The following is a 24,688-nucleotide window of genomic DNA, read 5'->3' as shown; positions in this document are numbered from 1 at the left end:
ACCCTCTTCTGTGGGTTTTTTCTACATTTTGATTTGAAACTAAATACCGGTAGTCTCCATAAAGTCTATGTGAGCAGGTCAAGTAGAGTAGTGCAGTATGCCTGTGTCTGGATCTTTAGAGCAGCACAATAATCATAATGTTTTTATAAGAAACTAATCCAGACTTGACAAAAAAGCTATTCCATACTTATATATGATATATACATATATGATCATATTACCAGTATATTCAGCATCAATAACAGCCTGTCAATATCTCCAGAGGCAACACTTGAATGGGGCATATTTAACCCATTGATACCTGATGCAGCATTTGTGTTTGTATCCCTTTAAGACCGCGAACCGCGTAACGCGGTTTGCGGTCTTAAAGGGATACACACACAAATGAGGGCTATACACACAAATGCTGCATCAGGTATCAATGGGTTAAAGCAGCATTCATTCTTTCAAGATATAAAATTTGTGAGTACATGAGTTATTGTTGATGTTGTGTTATATGGTAGAGAGCTCGCCCCTGCCTACACCTTTGCCAAATTAATATGCCAACAATGGACATTTTTGTAAAATTACTCATTCATTATGTTCAGAATAAAATGAAAGCACAAAAAAGACAAACCCATAACCACACCCCCTACCCAAAAAAAACATTAATCTACACACCTCCAAAATGAATTGAGAATGTTCTGGAGATGAAAGTGAGCCTGAGATATATCACAAATATGAAATAGAAACCACAGGTACGATTCACTTTGGTTTCTGCTCTATGCTGTGGTGAAATAGCGCCTTCTAGAGGTTTTTAAGTCATGCTTCATTCATTTTTCTGGATTCTATGATCATATGCTGGCATGCCTTCTGAATCAGCGCTTACATGGAAAGATCATCGTGTCAAAACAAAACAACACAGACAGAAGTTAGTGCTACACTCATATATTGACTTGCTGATCATTTATGTACGTAATTACTTATTAAAAATCAGTCAGTCACTGTTTGTCCATTGATGATTGGTGATTGCATATTTATTGTATACGTCAGCATGAATAATACTAATAATAATGTACTTGGTGTAAAAGGAGAGTTCTATCATATTTGACCCTGAGTTTTGATTGTTCCGGTCATGGGAGGAGGAAGTGAGGGGAATGGTAGTGCTTAGGTGGTGACTGTTAGGAGAAACAGCGTTTCACTCCCCTCTCGAGAGGTCAAGTGGTGACAGTCTTTCACACACATGAGGCCTGCAGTGTGCGACTACAGTCCGTGCAGTCTCTCCACCTCATAGCAAATCAGTGCAGCCTGTAATTAAATACTCTAATCTGATATGAGATGCATGTGTGAAGAGGCGTTGGAGCTGACTTAGTGCAGCCTGTTGTTGATGATGTGATTGTGAAGCAGCTCCTGGTCCTTGTTGTGCTGGGCGGGGCTCACCTCTTCTTCCCAGAGCCGGGCGTTCTTCCGGATCTCCTCCAGGGAGTAGTCCTGCAGGAGGACGCCGTTCTCAAACACCGTCACCAGCAGATCCTGAGGAGGCAAAGCACACACAGATACTGGACATGAGGCACCAAGAGTTTCCTGAGGAGGTAAAGCACAAAACACATATTATACCGAGTAAGATCCAACTAAACTCAATATCCCACCTCTTCAGGCTTGCCTGCCCCTCTCTCTACTGTCTCTAGGAAGCCATCAGAATTTCTCCTCAGTGATAGTCGACCCCTCTTTGACCCCTTGGATGGGTCGGTCACCGGCTGCTTGTACACGTCCATCTAAGCAAGACACACAAACAAAACAAACAAATTTAAACTAGGAAATATTCTAGTCTTTGAGTATTATCTGGGAAAGTGGTACAGAATCAAAACACAACTCAACTCCAGTCAATCCATTCATCTACATATTTTATGATCTCATTACAGAACGGTAGAGGTATGCACTCTACTGCACGCCTATTCAGGTGGTACAGGTATGCATTCTACTGCAGGCCTATTCAGGTGGTAGAGGTATGCACTCTACTGTAGGCCTATTCAGGTGGTACAGGTATGCACTCTACTGCAGGCCTAGTCAGGTGGTAGAGGTATGCACTCTACTGCAGGCCTATTCAGCTGGTAGAGGTATGCACTCTACTGCAGGCCTATTCAGGTGGTACAGGTATGCACTCTACTGCAGGCCTATTCAGGTGGTACAGGTATGCACTCTACTGCAGGCCTATTCAGGTGGTACAGGTATGCACTCTACTGCAGGCCTATTCAGGTGGTACAGGTATGCACTCTACTGCAGGCCTATTCAGGTGGTAGAGGTATGCACTCTACTGTAGGCCTATTCAGGTGGTAGAGGTATGCACTCTACTGCAGGCCTATTCAGGTGGTAGAGGTATGCACTCTACTGCAGGCCTATTCAGCTGGTAGAGGTATGCACTCTACTGCAGGCCTATTCAGGTGGTACAGGTATGCACTCTACTGCAGGCCTATTCAGGTGGTACAGGTATGCACTCTACTGCAGGCCTATTCAGGTGGTACAGGTATGCACTCTACTGCAGGCCTATTCAGGTGGTAGAGGTATGCACTCTACTGCAGGCCTATTCAGGTGGTAGAGGTATGCACTCTACTGCAGGCCTATTCAGGTGGTACAGGTATGCACTCTACTGCAGGCCTATTCAGGTGGTAGAGGTATGCACTCTACTGCAGGCCTATTCAGGTGGTAGAGGTATGCACTCTACTGCAGGCCTATTCAGGTGGTACAGGTATGCACTCTACTGCAGGCCTATTCAGGTGGTAGAGGTATGCACTCTACTGCAGGCCTATTCAGGTGGTAGAGGTATGCACTCTACTGCAGGCCTATTCAGATGGTACAGGTATGCACTCTACTGCAGGCCTATTCAGGTGGTAGAGGTATGCACTCTACTGCAGGCCTATTCAGGTGGTAGAGGTATGCACTCTACTGCAGGCCTATTCAGGTGGTAGAGGTATGCACTCTACTGCAGGCCTATTCAGGTGGTAGAGGTATGCACTCTACTGCAGGCCTATTCAGGTGGTAGAGGTATGCACTCTACTGCAGGCCTATTCAGGTGGTAGAGGTATGCACTCTACTGCAGGCCTATTCAGGTGGTAGAGGTATGCACTCTACTGCAGGCCTATTCAGGTGGTACAGGTATGCACTCTACTGCAGGCCTATTCAGGTGGTAGAGGTATGCACTCTACTGCAGGCCTATTCAGGTGGTACAGGTATGCACTCTACTGCAGGCCTATTCAGGTGGTAGAGGTATGCACTCTACTGCAGGCCTATTCAGGTGGTAGAGGTATGCACTCTACTGCAGGCCTATTCAGATGGTACAGGTATGCACTCTACTGCAGGCCTATTCAGGTGGTAGAGGTATGCACTCTACTGCAGGCCTATTCAGGTGGTAGAGGTATGCACTCTACTGCAGGCCTATTCAGGTGGTAGAGGTATGCACTCTACTGCAGGCCTATTCAGGTGGTAGAGGTATGCACTCTACTGCAGGCCTATTCAGGTGGTAGAGGTATGCACTCTACTGCAGGCCTATTCAGGTGGTAGAGGTATGCACTCTACTGCAGGCCTATTCAGGTGGTACAGGTATGCACTCTACTGCAGGCCTATTCAGGTGGTACAGGTATGCACTCTACTGCAGGCCTATTCAGGTGGTAGAGGTATGCACTCTACTGCAGGCCTATTCAGGTGGTAGAGGTATGCACTCTACTGCAGGCCTATTCAGGTGGTAGAGGTATGCACTCTACTGCAGGCCTATTCAGGTGGTAGAGGTATGCACTCTACTGCAGGCCTATTCAGGTGGTAGAGGTATGCACTCTACTGCAGGCCTATTCAGGTGGTACAGGTATGCACTCTACTGCAGGCCTATTCAGGTGGTACAGGTATGCACTCTACTGCAGGCCTATTCAGGTGGTAGAGGTATGCACTCTACTGCAGGCCTATTCAGGTGGTAGAGGTATGCACTCTACTGCAGGCCTATTCAGGTGGTAGAGGTATGCACTCTACTGCAGGCCTATTCAGATGGTACAGGTATGCACTCTACTGCAGGCCTATTCAGGTGGTACAGGTATGCACTCTACTGCAGGCCTATTCAGGTGGTACAGGTATGCACTCTACTGCAGGCCTATTCAGGTGGTAGAGGTATGCACTCTACTGCAGGCCTATTCAGGTGGTAGAGGTATGCACTCTACTGCAGGCCTATTCAGGTGGTAGAGGTATGCACTCTACTGCAGGCCTATTCAGGTGGTAGAGGTATGCACTCTACTGCAGGCCTATTCAGATGGTACAGGTATGCACTCTACTGCAGGCCTATTCAGGTGGTACAGGTATGCACTCTACTGCAGGCCTATTCAGGTGGTAGAGGTATGCACTCTAGTGCAGGCCTATTCAGGTGGTAGAGGTATGCACTCTACTGCAGGCCTATTCAGGTGGTAGAGGTATGCACTCTACTGCAGGCCTATTCAGGTGGTAGAGGTATGCACTCTACTGCAGGCCTATTCAGATGGTACAGGTGGGGGGGGTACGGTGGTGCAGTGGAATAATAATAATAATAATAATAGCTCAGGGAAATGTCCGGCCCCCAGGCCCTTAGATTCTTAGTGTCCCCCTGAACGATATACGGTAGTTGAATAGCCCTGCTCTACTGAGCGCCCTCTAGTGTCTAATGTAGTTTACAATAATCTGTTTATGGGAGAGGAAACGATGTGAAAAAACATCATTCAAACTGAGAATGATGGCCTGTACAGGCTGTTTGAAAATCCACAAAGACCAAGGTAATCAAAACCGAGGCAAAGAGGTGTTTAATCGTTCCCCCGAGAATAGTCAGTTACCGTACCCCCTTGCCGTTGGTCTCCACGTAGCTACACTTGAAGGCACAGTTGAGTGTATCTCTGTTGAGTTTCTGAAGCAGAGCGCTGCCACAACCAAAGAAGATGTTCTCAGCACTCCAGCCTTCATCGCTAAGCTTCTGCAGGATCTACCGACAAGAAAGACACGAAAGCTTCAGACACAGCAGGACAGAAGCCCTGGGATTAGCATGTTAGCTTATGAGCTTCAATTCCTAGAAGATCAGCAATGTTACAGGCAACCAAAAGTAAGGAAGTCAAAGGTCAGAAGATATTCCTGTTAAGAGAATTGCTGGAAAAGAAACAAAAACAAGACAGCAGCAAAAAGGGCACTACAACATTTTGTTTGTTTTAGTTAGTACTCAATGAGATTGTTTTATTAGTCGTTCACAAGAAGCAAACTTATAAACATGAACAGGTTTGAATCTTCAGACTGGCTAAAAGTCGTCTCTCCCCAGACTCAAATATTACGTGCATCTGATATTACGTTGAATCGCTGCACTCCGCATAGAGATCTGCAGCATGCAGTAAAGTAGTATATCAGTGTAAGAACTGTCATGGGTCTGGCGTTGAGGTGAGACTAGGCTAAAAAAAAATTGTTTTTTCTGAGAAAGACTAGGTGAGAGGGAAAGGTGGATCTTGTTCATTTTTGAAAAGGGGATAGTTTGTTAATGGTTAATTGTTTTCTGCCAGGCACCAAACCTGCCAGGCACCAAACCTCAACATGCCATGTTTCCCAACTTCGTAGATGAAGCTGTAGCTGTTGTTTTGTTTCCTAATAAAACGCAAAAATATTTGACCTCGTCTTTTCCTCTACAAATCATCTGCACATGCTGACACGGAACCTCCGGCCCGGACAGATGTGCGTTCACGCTGCACCTCCCGCTCGGGGGGAACCAAGCGTTTTGCCATAGCAACCCGCGTTAGCATGGTAGCTACCTACTAGCAAACAATGCTAACCGAACATGCTGAATGCTGAATTTCACACGGAGCGAAACACAGATGACACAAACACATGACACGTTAACATTACATAATTAAGACCTCAAATTGTGTTAAAACGTCAACAATGCAAGTTGCCATTTTGATGTGGCTGTGACGTCAACTTGGAGAAACCGGAGCTCTGGATGATACCCGAATTTCCGAGCTGTAATTCCGGCCTGAACGACCGTTCAATTCACTTTTTACAGGTCGGAACCCATTTTTTCCAGCGGTCTGAGTTGTCTTGAACGGGGTATTATATCTGATGAAACTAATGATCATCGTGGGGAAATTAAGTGTTTATAGCAGCAGAAAATACAAGAAAACGACATAGATCTGAATAAGATGGATACACAGTACTTCACATAATACAAGTAGAACAAGCAAACTTCTTCTGACCTCTCCCACTGAGTTGAGGTCGATGCCATCTCCTTGAATGATGCGTAGGTAAGAAGGCAGCACCTTGTAGCCCACAGAGTTCACTGAACACTCGAAACACTCCTCTAAGATCTTGATGACCTAAGAAACCAAACACAAGGCATTAATACATACAACTCCCACAATATTGCTCTGTAGACCAGGAGTCATTTGAGTCATGAGCATCAGATGTGTCTGGCAAGGTGTGCTCTGTCTCCAACAGACTACGTCCAGAGGTTTAGGGATATTTCTGAAAATACTTTTTTTTTTCTCCTCTGTTTTCAAAAGGATTCCCGTTCACACCAGCCAACAATTTAAAGCTCATTATTTCCTATAGAGACACTGCATGAAATAGGCCACGTCCCATCACGGGGGAAAGTGCTCCATTCACTTCCATACACCAGCGTCATTTCCCTTGAATTAAACATAGCTAAAAGCTGTTGTGTGGTGGGGCTGCGCAGACAACAAATGTAAAAAATCGCCAATTCAAGTTTTTTTGTACTCCTGAGCAAAACAAGGAAGCCATTGAGAATTGTTGAGAAGAAAAATGTGGATCTAGCTGTCAAGGAAGTAAGTTGGAGTGTTCATCTTCCGTATATATGATCTTTGTGTGCAACGTGACCATGCACGCGACATAGGAGAACGCCAGGATTGGGGGGGAGTTTTTGTTTTTCCCCGTCTTGGGCGTGGTTTCTGAATGATGACACGGTCCACAGTGTCTCTATGGTAGGGTTAGGGTTATCGAAAATCGATAATTGATCGTTAACTCATTGAGTGCCAGCCACTTTTGGAAAACGGATGCTCCCAGTGCCAGTTTCAGAGCGTTTTCAGTGATTTCTCGAGGCCCACAGAATATTGTGTGATATTACTATGTAAACACCGAACACGCCCAAAGAACGATGAGACTCTCTTCTATCATCAGCAAAAAAAAGTTTATTGATATCATTTGCCGTTCTTTAGTTATGAGCCGGAGAATATAGGTTGATTTCACCAAAAAGAGACGTTTCAAACTAGAAGCTGAGATAATTAGCCTTTTGTGAAATGAAGCATTTCAAGCACATGACTGACTCTGAAGCTAATATTTTCTGATGTGACACCTCAAAAATAATTTCCTTCAATAAAACAGTGAAAACAAAGGAATTTAGTTTGGCAAAATAATATTTCTTAGCTGCAACCAGCAGCGCTGGCCCCTGCGTGCGCTGCTGGTTGCAGCTTCTTGCTGGTTGCAGCTTCTTGCTGGTCTTGATTTACTGCTGGTGGGCATCAGATATTCTAGCTTGTGTTTGCCAATCCTGTCCTGCTGTCTGGGTCTGTCTGGGTCTGTGTTGTATGCTGCCCTGCGTGCCCCCCCCCCCCCCCCCCCCCCCCCTCAACTGCAAACCCCTCCTCCGTGGGTGTGTCTCTGGTGGCTCTGGTGGCTCTCTGCTGAGTTTGCTCTGCACTGAAAAGTGCGCTACATCCAGCTTTTTTACAGCGTTCCGCGTGTATTTGTCACCGGCTCCCATGCTTCCAGTTGAGAATAATAACAACTCCACAACTAATCATGCGGATGGGCTATCGCAGCGGACACGGAGGGGCTCAATTGTGGCAGCAGATTGGCTGCTGCAGGCACAGCTAACATTATGCTTCATGCATATCGATGCATACCGATGCAATTTCCGTTTCCCCATGACTTCTTCTCTCTTTTTTCCTCGCCTTTCTCTAATCTGGAGAGCACTGTCGCCACCTAATGGGTCCGTAAAATAGCTTTTACACATTCAACATCCACCATACTTTCACAGGAGATGGATCAGGCTTTGATCCACGTCCCACCGTCAAAAAACGTAATTGACGACAATCGTCGTCATTGGCACTCTACGTTAGTATTTGAATTGACGACGATTGTTGTCATTGGCACTCAATGAGTTAAGGAATGGAATCGATCATGTGGAATTTTTATCGATTTTGTTATTATTACATTTTTTTTTTTTTTGCGGACTAGGTTTGGGTGGAATTCGTTCCTCCTCGCCCCACTCCATTGCACAGCCGACTAACGTGAGGTGGAGCTTCATATAGTCTGTCTTCTGGCTGGGCACGGGCCTTTGTGCCAACAAAACTGTTTTAAACATGGGGAATTCACACCGGCATGCGCCGGGGACAGCAGAGTGTTGGAGAGGAGACACATTGAAATAAAGAGTTAATTGAGGAGAACACGTTGTCTTTCGTATTTTCTGCCATAGGCATTCATTTTGTTAAAAAAAAAATATATATATATATATACCGTATATATATTAAAAAAATATAATTTTTAATATGATCGATAATCGATAATTGATCGTAAATCTTCCCCCGATTTTCGATTATGGAAATTTTTCAAAATGAACATCCCTAGTTAGGGTACAGATTCCACACTCACCCCCGTGGTTGGTCGCGCAAAGAGTGGAAAATAGTTCAACTTGCAAAAGCTCTGTTTTCATGTGCACGGGAGGCCAAAATGCAGAGAAAATAATACATTTTCAAAAATGATATCCGTATATGTGTGGGCGGGGCCTCAGTGAGCCCAAATTTGATAGGGCATAAGAGTCAGGTGTGTCCAAACCTCAATAAGGGTCTCGGCGGGGTCTCCGGAGTCTGGCCGGATGACCAGATAGGAATCCTGGCTGCGCTCCATGACTCGCTCCTTCAGCTTGTCTCCCCAGATGTGTTTACAGGCCTTGAAGATGTCGTAGCTGTCGCTGACCACTGACACCGGACCACTGGAGAACTGGTCCAGGAGCTGCTCAAACGCCTCCTTCTCCCTGCTCCTTCCCCACGAGATGATGGTACTGGAGGACAGCAAAGACAGGACACAGTGTCACAGTGCTGGATATACTAATTACACGTTACACCGCCACCTAGCGGCCTGGCATGTGCACTACAGTGTTTTCAGTCACTTTTGCGGCACCGTCTGCACGTGATTCATTATCATACAACACTGTGTGTAAACGCAGAACCAAAGTCCAGAACACAACAGCAGTTTGCCGTTTTATGCAGGGAGCGACGCCGTGTAAACATGGCCTAAGTTTACATGCACGCATGTGTGTGTGTGTGTGTGTGCCCCTTAAGCTCACATCCATCAGTCTTATGACATCACTGATGAGATCATCACTGTCTTACACGACTGCTTTTGTCCACAAGGGCTGCTAAAATCAACACAAAATGAAAGTTCCCCATAGCTGCTTTAAGAATGATAAGAATGATACTTTATTACTGTCACATTGCTACTGTAATATCCAACAAATACATTGTACATTGCATATTTGCTCCGTATTGTACGAGTAACATTGTGAGAAAAACACACATCTAGAAAACATGTAGCATTTTAGCCTAAATATTGCATTGGGGCGTGTGTGTGTGTGTGTGTGTGTGTGTGTGTGTGTGCATGCGTGTGCATGCGTGCGTGCAGGCGCGGACTGCATAATCGGGCACGTCGGGCAAATGCCCGGTGGCCTGGCCTGGCCTGGCCTGCAAAAAAAAACTTTTTTTTTTTTTTTTTTTGGTGCCCGCAGTCAGGCCACTCACTGAACAGCAGGCCAGGCGCCGCCTATTGGTTTACTAGTGGTTTTATTACTTTATTCAGGGTTAAAGTGGGTGCATCTCATTGTAAAATTGGACTCGGCCCAAATTGGGCTTCAAACGGCCCAAATTGAGTTTCAAACGGCCGAAATCTGGCTTCAAACGACCCAAATTGGGCTTCAAACAGCCAAAATCTGGCTTCAAACGGCCCAAATTGGTATCTAATGCCCGGCCTGAATTATTTTTCCAGTCTGCCCCTGCGTGCGTGTGTGTGTGTGTGTGTGTGCATGCGTGTGTGTTACCTGTGTTCTGCTGCTGGAATGGAGAAGCCAGCCATAGGACAGCTGTAGTAGCGCTGTGCCATCAGCAGCCCTGCTACTGTATCTGTGCTGCAGAAATTCACCAGGTGAGCAGCCCCTCCTAATGCTGCTGACTAGAGAGAGAGAGAGACAGTCACACAGAGAGGGGCGGCTGTAGCTCGGCTGTCAATCAGCTGTCAATGCGGTTTGTTGCCACACAATAAACCAGCGGTTTGTTCCAAGCCAGTGTGATCCTTGACTCACTCCCACATGGCAGCCAATCAGCGTTGAACAGCAAGCGACTGTTGGCATCGAAATTTCGCTCGAGTTGGGATATTTCATCTCGGGCGACGAGCTAATTTTCGCCCTATCGCTCGGTCTCTGTCGCTTTCTCCCGTCGAATATACGCTCAATCGCTCGTTTGCATTGACTTTGTATGTAAACTGGATGTCAGCGAAAAACTTTAATAGGTCGGTGTGAACGCACCTTAAGACAACCACCTCTACTTATGCAAGAGATAAACAACAGCTGTGGCAGTTTGTTTATGGCTGATTTGAAAGTCACCTCTTGGCAATAATCAAGCTTATGATTGCCATGTTGGATGTGGGCATTCCAACCAGATACACATGTGAATAAGTTCTAAGTTGTAGCAACGAGATGTCGTCCCACTTTTCTTCTGATATGAACAGGGCAGTAAAGATTAGGTTGGCATCCGAGTTTCATTCCTAAAGACTAGAACAACTTCACCGCAGATATACTGTATATACAACAAGTGAGCAGTTGACATCATGTCTGTCAAGAGCTTTGAGCCAAATGTGAAGAAATTCCATCATGGCGTTCCTGAGATATCGCATTAACGAGCTAGAAAATGGCATTCATGAGGTCACAGTGACCTTGAACTTTTGGCCAGTTCATCCTTGAGTCCAAGTGGACGTTTGTGCCAAATTCGAAGACATTCCTTAAGGCATACCTGAGATATCGTGTTACCGAGCATGAAACGGGCGGTCGTGAGATCACCGTGACCTTGAACTTTGACCACCAAATTATAATCAGTTCACCCTTGGTCCAAGTGGATGTTTGAGGCAAATTCAAAGAAATTCCGTCAAGGCGTTACTTACTGAGATACCGCGTTAACGACCTTGAAAATGGCGTTCGTGAGCTCACAGTGACCTTGACCTTTCACCACCAAAATCTAATCTGTCATGTTTGGTTAGAATGAAACTAAAGACCTTGAACTAAAGATATTCACATTAATTTGAGCACAGTCAAAGGTTAAGAATGACATCAGAATCAGTATCACCGAAGTGTTCCTAAGAATAATGATATTCCCATGTCCACTGAATGCAGCATAAACTCCAGCCATATTGGCCAGGTGAGTGGGGGCAGTCGTATGGAAGGAGAAAGGAAAAGGTCAAAAACACTGGTAGAAAAATCGATATTCTTGACTGATGATTGATGTTGCAGCCATGCGTTTTGCTCATGAAAGACTTTGGCCTCTGACTGTCATTGGGTCCTGTTCATGTCAATATTGACATCAGTGATGTTGAGTCTGACTAGTGAGAAGGAATGAAAGAAGCTCCTGCTGACCTCCTGTGAGGAGACTCCTCTGTAGCCGAAGTCGTGCAGTTTGAAGTCCAGACCTTCCAGGCTCCCTGAAGTGGCCTTCAGGTGCTTGGCCAGGATCTTCTTAAACTCCCTGGATATTGTGGCCACTGTGATGGGATACCACATCTGGACCAGCATGGTCTATCCTCAGCAAAGGGAGGGTTGGGGGGAAACAGGAATGAGGGGGAAGGGGCAAGAGAGGAGAAGGGGAGTTGTTGAGGAAAAGGTCAGGAAAGAGATCAAATGCCTGGCACTGCTGTAATACTTATCATGCATCATGTCATAACTTCTCGTCTATGGGTGTGGCCACACCAAGCCTGTTTGATGGTTCAGCATAGGGCTGTGACGATGACCAGGTGACCGCAGTTATTATTATTATTATTATTTACATTATTGTAATCTACTTTATTATATTATTTAGAGGTACACTGCCAAAAGAAGTTCAGTAGGTTGTTACGAATTACAACATAATCCAAACAACTACAGGTCATAATTACCCCAAAACACAGTAATATGGGTGTAAGGAGACGGATGTGGACAAACCCAGTCTGGCTCAGTGACAGAGTCTTAACACTATGAAGAAGACATTTCTGTGTTTAGTTTTACCTCGATGTAGTTGGTGAGCCAGAAGAAGTCGGGGTCTGTATTTTCCACGGTGAAGAGCACGTTCCCTCGTGGTATGACCCTGCCCTCAGGAACAGCTTTGATCCGGATGGGAAGACGACCATCATATTTCTGCCAGCAGAAAGCACATTCACATCAGTTTGGTGTCGAGCTGTATGATGAATGATGAACACCTCTTTGTGTGAATGGGCGTGTCTGTGTGATGGACAGATAGGTAGAACACTTTTAGGATACCTCTAGGAGTTTCCTCCAGCCTTCTTCATCGAATACAGTCTGTCTGAAGTGCATCTGGTAGAAGAGTTTGGCTTCCTGAATCTTCTCCTCTGTGACCACTGGGCCTGCAGAGAAGAAACAGAGTTACTACTGGACCGTCAACCATGGACAGAAAATACACAAGGCTAGGGTTCAACCATTATTTGAAGTAGGGGTGTGTGCAACTAACGATTATTTTCATTATCGATTCAACTGTAGATTATTGTCTTGACTAATAATCGATTAGTTGTTTAGTCTATAAAATGTCACTATTCAACATTAACAGTGAGTGAGCTAGCAGCGTTTGTTTTGTTTGTTATATTTATTAGATTCTACAAAACCTTGGCTGCCAGATGGCAATTTGAGACGGGTTTTATCATTATCTTAGTTACATATCAATGTGCGCAGTCCGGTTTTGCAACATAATAACCTGGCACCATAGCAACATCACCTCCAAACATCTTCAGCTCCCACGTCATAGCTTTGGCTCCATTATGTTTGTAGGCAGGTATCTGCAGCTCCTCTGTGGTCCCTACTGCCGCCTTTTACACCTTTATGTACATTTGGGGTCTATGTATTTTTTAGTGGCCTAATTCTATTTTCCTCCCTCTCTGCTTCTCTCTCTCCTTTCCACTTTCCAGGCCTTGATTATGCTGAAAGACGCACAGGCTGAGCTCTATATTCAGGTAGCAAAACATATATTTGTCTTTTTTGTTATTTTTATTTTTTTTTAGTTTTACAAAGGAGAGATGGAAAACCAAGTCCTTTGTAAATGTTACATTGTATCTGCTGTTTCTTACCAGGAAAAGGGACAACGCCTTGTATACTAGGATGGATTTTGGAAATGACACTGCTGGTTCTTCCTTTATTCCATGCAGATGGTGGCGGAACAACAGCAAGCTCTAGCATAATGTGAACTTACTGCATATCTATGCTGTATCACCGGGTTTGCTACCGGGCCCTGCATCTCGTAGCATACCACGAGAGCTCCTCCTCTCATAGCATACAGTACCACGAGAGCTCCTCATCTCATAGCATACCACGAGAGCTCCTCATCTCATAGCATACCACAAGAGCTCCCCACCTCGTAGCATACCACGAGAGCTCCTCCTCTCATAGCATACCACAAGAGCTCCCCACCTCGTAGCATACCACGAGAGCTCCTCATCTCGTAGCATACCGCGAGAGCTCCTCATCTTGTAGCATACCGCGAGAGCTCCTCATCTTGTAGCATACCGCGAGAGCTCCATATCGTAGCATACTGCGAGAGCTCCATATCGTAGCATACCGCGAGAGCTCCATATCGTAGCATACCACGAGAGCTCCTCATCTTGTAGCATACCACGAGAGCTCCTCATCTTGTAGCATACCGCGAGAGCTCCTCATCTTGTAGCATACCGCGAGAGCTCCTCATCTCGTAGCATACTGCGAGAGCTCCATATCGTAGCATACCGCGAGAGCTCCATATCGTAGCATACCACGAGAGCTCCTCATCTTGTAGCATACCGCGAGAGCTCCTCATCTTGTAGCATACCGCGAGAGCTCCTCATCTTGTAGCATACCGCGAGAGCTCCATATCGTAGCATACCGCGAGAGCTCCATATCGTAGCATACCGCGAGAGCTCCTCATCTTGTAGCATACCGCGAGAGCTCCATATCGTAGCATACCACGAGAGCTCCCCACCTCATAGCATACCGCGAGGCGTGATTTCGAATCGCACATAGGTTACGCAAAAACCACGCCCTGTGCTCGCCTACGCAGCAGTCAAGTGCCGGGATTGGCCAGGCGCTCATGCTCATGTTGGGCTCTCTGTTACAGGAACACCATTCCTACAACAACAACACCAAGCGAGGCTGCAATGAGGATATTGAAAGACAAAGTCCTACATCGCACCAAAGCATACAATGTATTTTAATGTTATTTGACTTTCTGACCACCCGCCTCAGTGCTTATTATGAGGCCAGAATAACAGATGCTGCTGGCCATTGGGAAGGCTAACCGTTTACTTTTGGTTTTATTTATTGTGTATGATTCAACTTTTTATCTATGAATAGTATTGCATGTTTTTGTAGATTGTTGGGACTTCACTGGCCTAGAACAAACGGCTGGCCTGGGGGGGGGGGGGGGGGGGGGGGCAGGTTAAACTGTCAGCTGAGCTCTGTTATTGAAGCTTTGGCTAAAGGCCTGCATTTTACAATGATGTTTTGAAATAAATGTTTAAAAATCGATTGTGTGTTAAAAGCTTGTGTTTTCATTGGCGTTATTAGGCTACAGTAATTTATTTTCAATGTCCACTATCAAGAGAAATTTGGTTAATAAAATCGCTGGGCTGGGCACAGTGTTTGTGGTGTGTGGGAAATGTTTGTTTGAAAAGCTTGTGTGTTACGTTTTCATTGGCGTTAATACACTAATAATTCATTTCAATGTCCGCTATCAAGAGCTATTCAGTTGGTTCATGAAATCGCTGGGCTGCGTGCCGTGCAGTGTTTGTGGTGTGGGAGATTCCAGCTGTCAAAAGAAGAAGACAAAATACTTGCTCCTGGCCAATCGCGGCGCTTGACTGCTGCGTAGGCGGGCACAGGGCGTGGTTTTTGCGTAACCTATGTCCGATTCTAAATCACTCGAGAGCTCCCCATCTCGTAGCATACCGCGAGAGCTCCCCATCTCGTAGCATACCGCGGCAATCAAGGCTCTTTGATTTCTTCTGGTAAAATGTCAGACTGACTGTAGAATGACACAATAAATGAATGTCCCAGGTCAAGGTTAAGATCTGTGATCTCACCTGTGAGGTACTTCTTCAGAAGGTACTGGAGCCCGAAAAACACCACCTCATTGAACTGGGAGCCTTTCTTCCGTCGGCATTCAAAGTAGGAATAGATTTTGCTGATGTTGGGAGGATACTGTTTGTAGTGTGTGATCTGGAACACAAAGAGAGACACAGGGGTTAAGCAATCTCATTTCCACGACTTGTGACTCGACGTGGACTTCAGCACTGATGACTCGGACTTGGACTCGAGCATTGGGACTCGGAAGTTGTAGACAAGGACTTGACTTGATGTATTCATTTTTCTTCTTTGTAAGAGGCCCTAAAGATTTGGCATATATCGATAGCTATATTAATACCGTGACTATGGAGAGGCAAAGTGAACGTCACTTCCTGCTTCAGCACTGTACCAGAGATTTTCTTCTGCTATTTATTTTCCCATAGACATTTAGTAAAATGCTTATAAAAAGAGTTTTACTTGGTCAAACAAAACGGTTCAGCTATATTTAGAATCGGGAGATTATAGAACATTTCGCTCATATCAAAACATCGAAAAAAAACATTTTCTTTAAACCTGCATTTTTTTTAACGTTTTGGTCCGAGTGAAATGTTATGCGATCTCACCTGTTTCTAAATATATCTGTACCGATTGGTTTGAACAAGTAAAACTATTTTTATACGCATTTTACTAAATGTGTATGGGAAGATAAATGGTGGATGAACATCTCTGGTACAGTGCTGAAGCAGGGAGTGACATTCCACTTTGGCTCTATATTCAATTTTGTGCAAGGGCAGGCACGTGTGTTCCACCTACATGCAGATTGACACTCATGATCAGTTACTCTGCACTCAGACTCAGGTAATGGGGACTTGACTCAGACTCTTCTTTGCTAGACTCAGCTCTCAGTCTTAATCCGTTTCACTACTGTAAGACTGACAATATTACTATTTAAATATTTTCATAACGTTAGGTGGTGCTGTTGGAAGCCTTGCATCGGAGAACCAATCACGGGCCTGCTTTCTGAGGGCAGTGGCAGGTCATGCAGGACCGGTGTCTCGCAAAACACCGCCGCGTTTGCGGAGAAACATATTAATCACTTAGAAACAAACATAACCTGTTAATAGGATGTGTTTCATCCGGCCCCGGCGGCTAGAGGTCTTTCCCCCAGCGATAAGCCCGACTCCCGAGGCCAACGTTACAGAGTCTGCTGATGACCTCACAGCGCTTCACAGTACAGTAGCAAGCGGACCACTTCCGGGTAGGACAAATTATTGTAAAATAAACAACAGGCATAAACTCTCTTTGCAGCACATCAGTGTCTTGCTCTATATTGGAACTATGAAACATTGCATTGCCGCTACCAAATAAAATTCTAATAATAAATGTAGGCGTGTCTGCTGCCGGCCGTTCTCGCCGGGCTCTGAACCAGATTTGGAACAGTAAATTCCCAGACGTTTGGTGGTTAGGTGGCGCTGTTGGCGCCGCTCACCAAACGTCTGGGAACCGAGACTACTTCTTTGGCGACTCAGACTTGGACTGGAACACTGTGGACTGCAGACTCCACTCGGACTGGAGATATAGTGACTCGACTACAACAACACTGTGGACTGCAGACTCCACTCGGACTGGAGATATAGTGACTCGACTACAACAACACTGTGGACTGCAGACTCCACTCGGACTGGAGATATAGTGACTGGAGGGGGATTGATTTTATTTGACATAATTAAATATTCCATTGCTGTCCCAACCAGTGACAAAATACTAATTTCTTATTCACTTTATTTTTAAACAGACAGGGATGCTAAAGGCTCAACTGTTATCTCTCAAACTAATACTTGATCTGTCTATCCTCTAAGATTCATACCGCATGAGATCCTGACGTGGGGCAGGATTAACTCTGTTCCTGACTTGAGTTCGAAGGGAAGGCGACCTCCCGCCGCCGTCTCCTCTGCAAATGACGAGGACTCCCTCGTCAGCTGCTCTCTTTACTCCTGCACTGGCACGTCTACCTCTGCAGCTGAGATGTCTCAGCATCTATTCTCAAAGCAATGGGACATTGGTCTTCTGCACCATTCAAACGTCATATTTGGTCAATGACATCTCGGCTCAACAGGCCATGAGCGCTAAACCTAAGGAGACAGCCATTATGTTAATTGCTGCATTGGACAGTGGTTGGCTGTGTTCATCGTACTGACGCATTCCGCAACCTCCATCCGGCAGCCGACCCGTCTCCAATGCCGCTTCCCCCGTTCTCGGCCCTCACCCTCTCATGAGTCCGGACCCACGTCCTAGGCCCCCGGCACTCCCTCACGATCCCCGCCTCACCCAGCTACTCCACGCCGCTCAGTCCTACATCAGGGGGGGGGGCTGGCCAGCTCCACAGCCAGAGCCTACGACGGCGCCTTCATCTCACCCCACCATCTCATGACAAGAACCTGGTTCACTCTTCACCTCAAGCGGATCCTCCAGATGTGCGACCTCCCAGCGGAGCACTATTCCGGCCACTCCTTCAGGATCGGCACGGCCACATCAGCCGCCGCGCAAGGGGTGTCCTCCGCCTCCCTGCAACAGATGGGCCGCTGGTCCTCGTCAGCCTACGCGGCCTACATCCGACCAGAGCAGGCTGCCATATTGTCTGCCCAAAGATCTCTCCTCCCCTAGGCGTCACATGGTAAGCACATGGCATCCATTCCTGCATTCCTCGCAATAGCCGTTACTTCACATTTCATTGGTGGTGGACTCCCCGAATCGGTGTCGATCTAATTGATTAAGCGTTCCAGGTGTCGAGCAGCCTGCAAGTGCTCGGCGTTGAACAGCCCGCAACAAATCACTAATTCCGACCACGGTAGACTACTCGAAGTGTTCTAGGTGCCGAGCAGCCTGCAAGTGTTCTAGGTGCCGAGCAGCCTGTAGTCACACCACTAATTCAGACCCCAGCAGACTACTCAAAGTGTTCTAGGTGCCGAGCAGCCTGCAAGTGTTCCAGGTGCCGAGCAGCCTGTAGTCAGGAAGGGGGGCTCAATCCAAATCTCAAAACCGAGGGGGCTCAATCCAAATCTCAACACTGAGGCAGCATCACTAATTCAGACCTCAATAGACGACTCGAAGTGTTCTAGGTGTCGAGCAGCCTGCAAGTGTTCCAGGTGCCGAGCAGCGTGTAGTCACATAACTAATTCAGCAAGACCCCAGCAGACGACTCGAAGTGTTCTGGGTGCCGAGCAGATATAGTGACTGGAGATATAGTGACTGGAGATATAGTGACTCGACTACAACAACACTGTCGCAGAGATCATAAGATTGAGATTGGAAAACAAGCTGAAATAAAACCGTAAGTAAACACACTAATTAGCTAAGCTAAAAAAAATTTAAGGATTGTCTGCTTCGTGTGCAACGTGACTCTACTCTAGCATGTACAGTAATCACGTTTCTCGCTGGCCAAACTTGGATTTGAGAAGGTCCTTAAGGCCTTCAGGATGATGACAGCTTCAAGCACAAACACCTCTTTGTGTTCACTGAGCACTCATTCAATAATGAAGTGCAACAACCCCTCACTTGGGAGAAATGTCTTCAGGAAGCATGTTCTCCTCAAGACTTCTCTCTCCTCCTGCCTGGCTGCTACATGGAGACAAGCTCCCCGTCTTTCCCCTTCCAACGTTAAGACTACGACATCAGGATCATTGAGATGGTCAGTCAGGGGTGGAATGGAAAGACGACCCGAGTAACCTACTCAAGTAGAAGCATTACTTGGCTGGACTTCTACTTCAGCGGAAGTCAGATGCATTGCGTAACAATCTACTTGAGTAAAAGTAGTAGTAGTGGAAAATGTACCCCCAAAAAACCTTGAATTTTAGTTTAAAAGACACATTTAAACAGGAAGTTACTGTTACCTTTTTACCAAAGATACCATAGATTATTACTCTTTTATTTTTGTTCAAAAGTAAAAGTAGAACTTGCCACCTCTCTGGGCTTCCCTACAGCTGTGCAACAGTCTCTCACACAACTGTTGCCAAAAAAACTCATTCTGAAAGAATGGAAGTCCCCCTCTTCACCAACTGTGGTTGACGGACATGGTCTCTGTTATAAGGATGGAGAGGCTACCTCGACAAGGTTAGGGGCGGTGGGTGACTTGGCCGGCTGGTTTTTGTTGGACCCCATGGGCGACATCTCTTACAAGTAGCACCTTATATGGATGGTAGCACCACATTATGATAACTGTTGATATATGTATGTTTTTTGTTTTGTTTTCCTTTACTGTGTCTGAGCTTGTTCATATATTGTTAAAATTGAAAATAAAATATTAAAAAGTAAATTGTGACTCAACATGATCCATTCCATTCTGATAGGTCAGTTTCTGATGTGATGCACACAGAGCCGACCAATGATGTGTTCTTTGTAAGGGATGTGATAGAAAATCTGAACTCAAACTTAACAAGAGTAATTCATTCATTACTTCCGGCCTTAGAAAGCATCAGCATCTCAGAAGGTATTCTGACAGAAGGTATTCTGACAGAAGGTATTTCTGTGGCACGATGCAGCAGCAGGACAGGCCTTCCTCTCATGTTATGGTTCAAAGTCAAGCAACTTATGCAATGAGTGACCAAGCGCTAAAGAGCAGGGCAGGACAAGGACTCTGTTGACGACATTGGCCCATGTTTATTTAACGAGCTGTGGATGGTCCGTTATTTAACGAGCTGTGGATGGTCCGTTATGTGACGAGCTGTGGATGGTCCGTTATTTAACGAGCTGTGGATGGTCCGTTATTTAACGAGCTGTGGATGGTCCGTTATTTAACGAGCTGTGGATGGTCCGTTATTTAACGAGCTGTGGATGGTCCGTTATGTGATGAGCTGTGGATGGTCCGTTATTTGACGAGCTGTGGATGGTCCGTTATTTGACGAGCTGTGGCTGGTCCGTTATTTGACGAGCTGTGGATGGTCCGTTATGTGATGAGCTGTGGATGGTCCGTTATTTGACGAGCTGTGGCTGGTCCGTTATTTGACGAGCTGTGGATGGTCCGTTATTTAACGAGCTGTGGATGGTCCGTTATTTAACGAGCTGTGGATGGTCCGTTATTTAACGAGCTGTGGATGGTCCGTTATTTAACGAGCTGTGGATGGTCCGTTATTTGACGAGCTGTGGATGGTCCGTTATTTAACGAGCTGTGGATGGTCCGTTATTTGACGAGCTGTGGCTGGTCCGTGGGCAGCATTGTTGTATGCTAATTCCATGATCATGGGATGAAGTCAGAGTAGAGGCGAAATATGCACACAGGATATTAGGCTAATCATTTTCACCTGGCTAGTCTCATGATGCAGAATGCAAAGGAAAACATGACGTCAGTTGGATTAGCTACTGTAAGTTTACAGCCTTCTCAGACCAAGGCTCTCCACAGAGGCAAAGCAGCAAAACATCACGTCACTATTGTGACATTCTGAGAGGTTGTTTGGTAACATGGCCAGTTTGGCCACTACGCGTACGCGCATTCAAGTCCCATGGAAAAGACAGTAGATGTATGAGCAACCTGTTAGAAAATAATGTTCACCTCAGGTTTAGCAGGTAATACTAGAAAGTCTCATAACCTCAGCTTTCATATTGTAAATAGGCTACTTGGGAACTTTGGGTTTGGTGATGGAGCCGAGTGTTTCCCCTATATGCATTCAAGTGACGCCCCCCCCCCCCCCCCGCTGCTGAATTACCCTGTAAAATAAAACTATAGGAATATTATAAGATTACTATAGAAATAGTATATTATAGGAATACTGTAGGAATATTACAGGAATACTAGATCCATATTGCCCAATACAATTGTATTGACTGTATCTCCTACTCGACAGGAGAGGACCTAGGCAGGCGCGCTTTGCAAGCAAAATACATTTTCTGTGCAAAAAAATAATCTTGCACCTGCACTCACGATTACGACAATTACGACACACAAAAAAATCTGGATTTTTGGTTCGTGGTTGATGATGTTGCAATATTTTGTGTGAGCAACTAAATTATTAATTAATACACAGGACAAGATGTTACTTGATGAGAAAACTTCAAGCATGGCCTCTTGACAGTTTCAAGTTAAAATGTACAAAAACCTAGGGCTGCTCGATTATGGCAAAAATAACTCAAATAAATAATATAGACAAAATAATTGTTTTATCTCAATTATCCTGTTTTCATAATTGTGGGAAGCCAAAATTGTAATTGCGATTCAAATTTGATTAATTGCACAGCCCTACAAAAACCTCAAGTCACTGCTTTGAGCATCTGCCTTTGCTGGCAGTGTTACACCTGTTACACAACACAACCAAGCATTTCATCAGAAAACTAAACAGCCTATCGCTGTTCTTTGGTCACTACCATTGGGTCACGACCGATGAAGTGAAAGGACTTGAGCAGGCAACCTACGTCATCAGCATCATCACCAATTATGCAAGGGGGAGAACGCCTGAAGATTGCATAACTACACACACACACCAAACACGGCCCAGAGTCATATCTACATAACTGATACACACACCAAACACGGGCCAAAGTCATATCTACATAACTGATACACACACCAAACACGGGCAGTCATATCTAAAATTACAGAAGAAGGTGGTGCAGCCAAGAAAGACCAACATAGATAACATGGATAAAGCTGTGTTTTGGACTGATTCTTGAAACAACATAATGATTAAACGGATCTATATATATATATATATATATATATATATATATATATATATATATATATATATATATTAATATATATTTTTGTTTTGTTTCGTAAAGTTTTTTAACCCTTATCCCCAGTCTGATCTGCTGGTCCCCCAGGGGACAATAAAGTTGATGTTATCTCATCTCATCTCATCTCACTGACCAGCTCCACTGGAGCAGTTGGGGTTAAGAGCCTTGCTCAAGGGCACCTCAATGATGGTAAGGAGGTCGGGGCACACACTGCTGTTTCACTTTTCCCACCCAGATGTACGGTATCCTATGGGTCCTGGGGATTGAAGCGACAACCTTCTGGTCACAAGCTCGCTTCTCTAACCTTTAGGCCACCGTTTAACCATGACCATAGGGATTGTCTTGAAAGTCTGCTGGAGTGTTTTGTTTTCCCTTCTTTCCAAAACAGAGCAGGGTCTGGAAATGAGTTTTGAACTTTGAAGGTCAGAATTCTTCTCAGCACCTGCAAATAATCAATGGTACTGAAATGATCAACCCCCGCAGATCATACAGTATTTATTGCCCCATTAATGACAAGGCAGTAGGTACTGAGCTAACCGCTTACTGTACTGTCTGCTTCAGGAATGCTGCTGTGCTGAAGTAACACCAGTGAGACGTTTGCTAATAAAAAGGCCATCATCATCGGGACCTTTTGGCATTTGGCTGCAGTATAAAAGCTGGTGTGACATCTAACAGTGACATCTGACATTTAAAGCCACTCCGCTGGGCATATGATACCAACACAGGCTGGCCCACATTGCAGTGGAGTGACTGGCCCCTGCATAGAGCTGGGATTTAACTTTCTGGACTGACTGAAATGAAAGTGAAAGTTATTCAGCCAATTATACAGGTTGGACTCTGATACAGCTGCAGACACGTCAGCAGACGAAAAGAAGAGCAGTAATAGCCTACATGTAATGTGATCTCATTCATCTGGTTTGTAACTGGTAACTGGAATCTATAACAAAAAAAAACACCTGAGAAAAAATAACAAAATGACTTGAAAACTTGTTTATAGGGAAATCAATGTTGATTGTGACATTGAGACACCGACAGCATTTTACGCAACTTCCCAACCCTGGCTGTCTGTACATTAACTGTCGTAAACACATTATTTTATTGATTCTCATAGTTAGTCGTCCCACCTTTAAGCAGGTAATCGGGTAACTCATAAATTACATTTGCATAAATGCTGTACAGTTTGGCTTTGCTACTAATAACATCATAGGCTATGGGACTCCTCTCTAGTAGGTTATCAGGAGGTGCCCACCACCAAGGTGGTCTCTCTCTCTGTGTTTCCTCCTTTGAGGTTAGCACATTGAGGAAATGTAGGTTTCACTTTCCCCACAGCTCCCCACGTACACGATTTGGCCATAACTTCTACCTAACTTCTACCACTAACAACACAAATCCTCAGGTGGGCTTCCTCTATAGTTGGGACAACATCTGATTAAATGAGGGTCTATGGACTAAGGTGGTCGTGTTTTGGGAACCCTGCTCCAGGTTTTAGACTTAACCCTATAATAGTTTATTAACTAACGTTAGCTAGGTAACGTTACACAAACATCAGCAGCATAATTACATGCTATAAGAGAGCGAAGCTACAATTCCTACTGTTCTCTACATGTAGAGTCTACATACATGTGTCCTACACTACAAAATGGGACCATTCCAATGTGAATACTTGACAGTGAATGTAAGTTTCACTCGGTATAAAGGACACCTACCATATCCACTTGAATAACGGCGAGACTCCATGCCTGTTGTTAGAGTTAATAGGAGTTGCGTTTGTTCATACGGGCATGAAATACAATAGAAGTAATTTTTCATAAGTTACCAGAACAACCAGCCATTCAGTCCGCCGAAAGCAGGGCGCATTTCGTTGAACATGTTTTGACTGAGACTTGTACCTAACGTGACCGCTAACAAAATCGCATTTTGTAGGAAACGAAAACCATTGTAAATTATGTAATAGACAACAACAAACAACAGGGTCCACACTCACCTTGTAGGAATCCGTCGCTAGCAACAAATTAAAATCCTGTGCTGCCATTGTTATGAATGAATGATGTGAATGTCACGACACTCCGCCTCGTTTTAACCGAAAGAAGGCAGCGAAGCCCCAAGACAACCCGAGCGGGGAGGGGAGGGGCGACGTGACGGGAGGAGTGGCAAGAGACTAAACCACACGAATTAAATAATTAATCGATTAATGAAGATTAAATCTGATTTTAAGCCTGTCTATCTCAGATCTTATATACCGCTGGTCGGTGAAGAGACGATCGTTCTGTAATCATTATGTTGGGGCAGGTTGATTGGGGGTCGTAAGGGGCGGGTCCCTTCGACCGCCTCTCTGAAACGTCATGCTACGTTCAAAGACAGAGAAAAAACATGGGAGATTATGTCAATCATACTTGATAATACCCACCACGCCCCGCGGCTCTCAGCAGGTGATGCGTCCCTGTATTATCCGACTTCTGAACATCATTAAGGACATACCACTGTAGAAATTGTGGAAAATTTAATTTCTAATATTAAAGCAGACAATTTTAATCACATAGTGACAATGTACATCAAACCTAGGATTTTATAACACCAAATTATCATGTATCTTTCTAAGTTTGCTCCCTCACTTTAAAACATTGCCAGGCACCCATGCTTGTTCATATT

At 45.1% G+C, this 24,688-nt stretch overlaps 1 protein-coding gene across 2 annotated transcripts; it reads right to left on the bottom strand.

The window, feature by feature from the left end:
• Window positions 1-381: 381 nt before the first annotated feature.
• Window positions 382-24,210, bottom strand: nampt2 (nicotinamide phosphoribosyltransferase 2). 2 transcript variants are annotated; one of them, XM_083660801.1, is made up of 11 exons: window positions 24,024-24,210; window positions 15,331-15,466; window positions 12,530-12,633; window positions 12,278-12,406; window positions 11,654-11,812; window positions 10,070-10,200; window positions 8,812-9,037; window positions 6,216-6,335; window positions 4,826-4,966; window positions 1,629-1,754; window positions 382-1,512 (listed from the first exon to the last, which is right to left on the bottom strand). In XM_083660801.1, exons 1-11 carry the CDS (start codon window positions 24,069-24,071, stop codon window positions 1,348-1,350), a joined length of 1,485 nt encoding a protein of 494 aa, XP_083516927.1. In that variant the 5' UTR covers window positions 24,072-24,210; the 3' UTR covers window positions 382-1,347. The 2 variants fall into 2 exon arrangements, with proteins under 2 accessions (XP_083516927.1, XP_083516928.1); XM_083660802.1 differs by lacking the exons at window positions 4,826-4,966; window positions 6,216-6,335.
• Window positions 24,211-24,688: the final 478 nt, after the last annotated feature.

Source organism: Poromitra crassiceps (genome assembly GCF_964638095.1).
Source record: "Poromitra crassiceps genome assembly, chromosome: 25".
Classification (NCBI taxonomy): domain Eukaryota; kingdom Metazoa; phylum Chordata; class Actinopteri; order Beryciformes; family Melamphaidae; genus Poromitra; species Poromitra crassiceps.
Note: the sequence above shows the minus strand (reverse complement) of the source record. Positions and strands in the feature narration are given on the sequence as shown.

Excerpts from the sequence above, each read along its gene's own strand:
- nampt2 (XM_083660801.1), bottom strand. The coding sequence starts at position 24,071 with ATGGCAGCACAGGATTTTAATTTGTTGCTAGCGACGGATTCCTACAAG. Across the intron at positions 11,813-12,277 it reads GGCTCACCAACTACATCGAG|ACCATGCTGGTCCAGATGTG; the intron begins GTAAAACTAAAC and ends TGCTGAGGATAG. Across the intron at positions 6,336-8,811 it reads CCGCCGAGACCCTTATTGAG|GTCATCAAGATCTTAGAGGA; the intron begins GTTTGGACACAC and ends TTGGTTTCTTAG.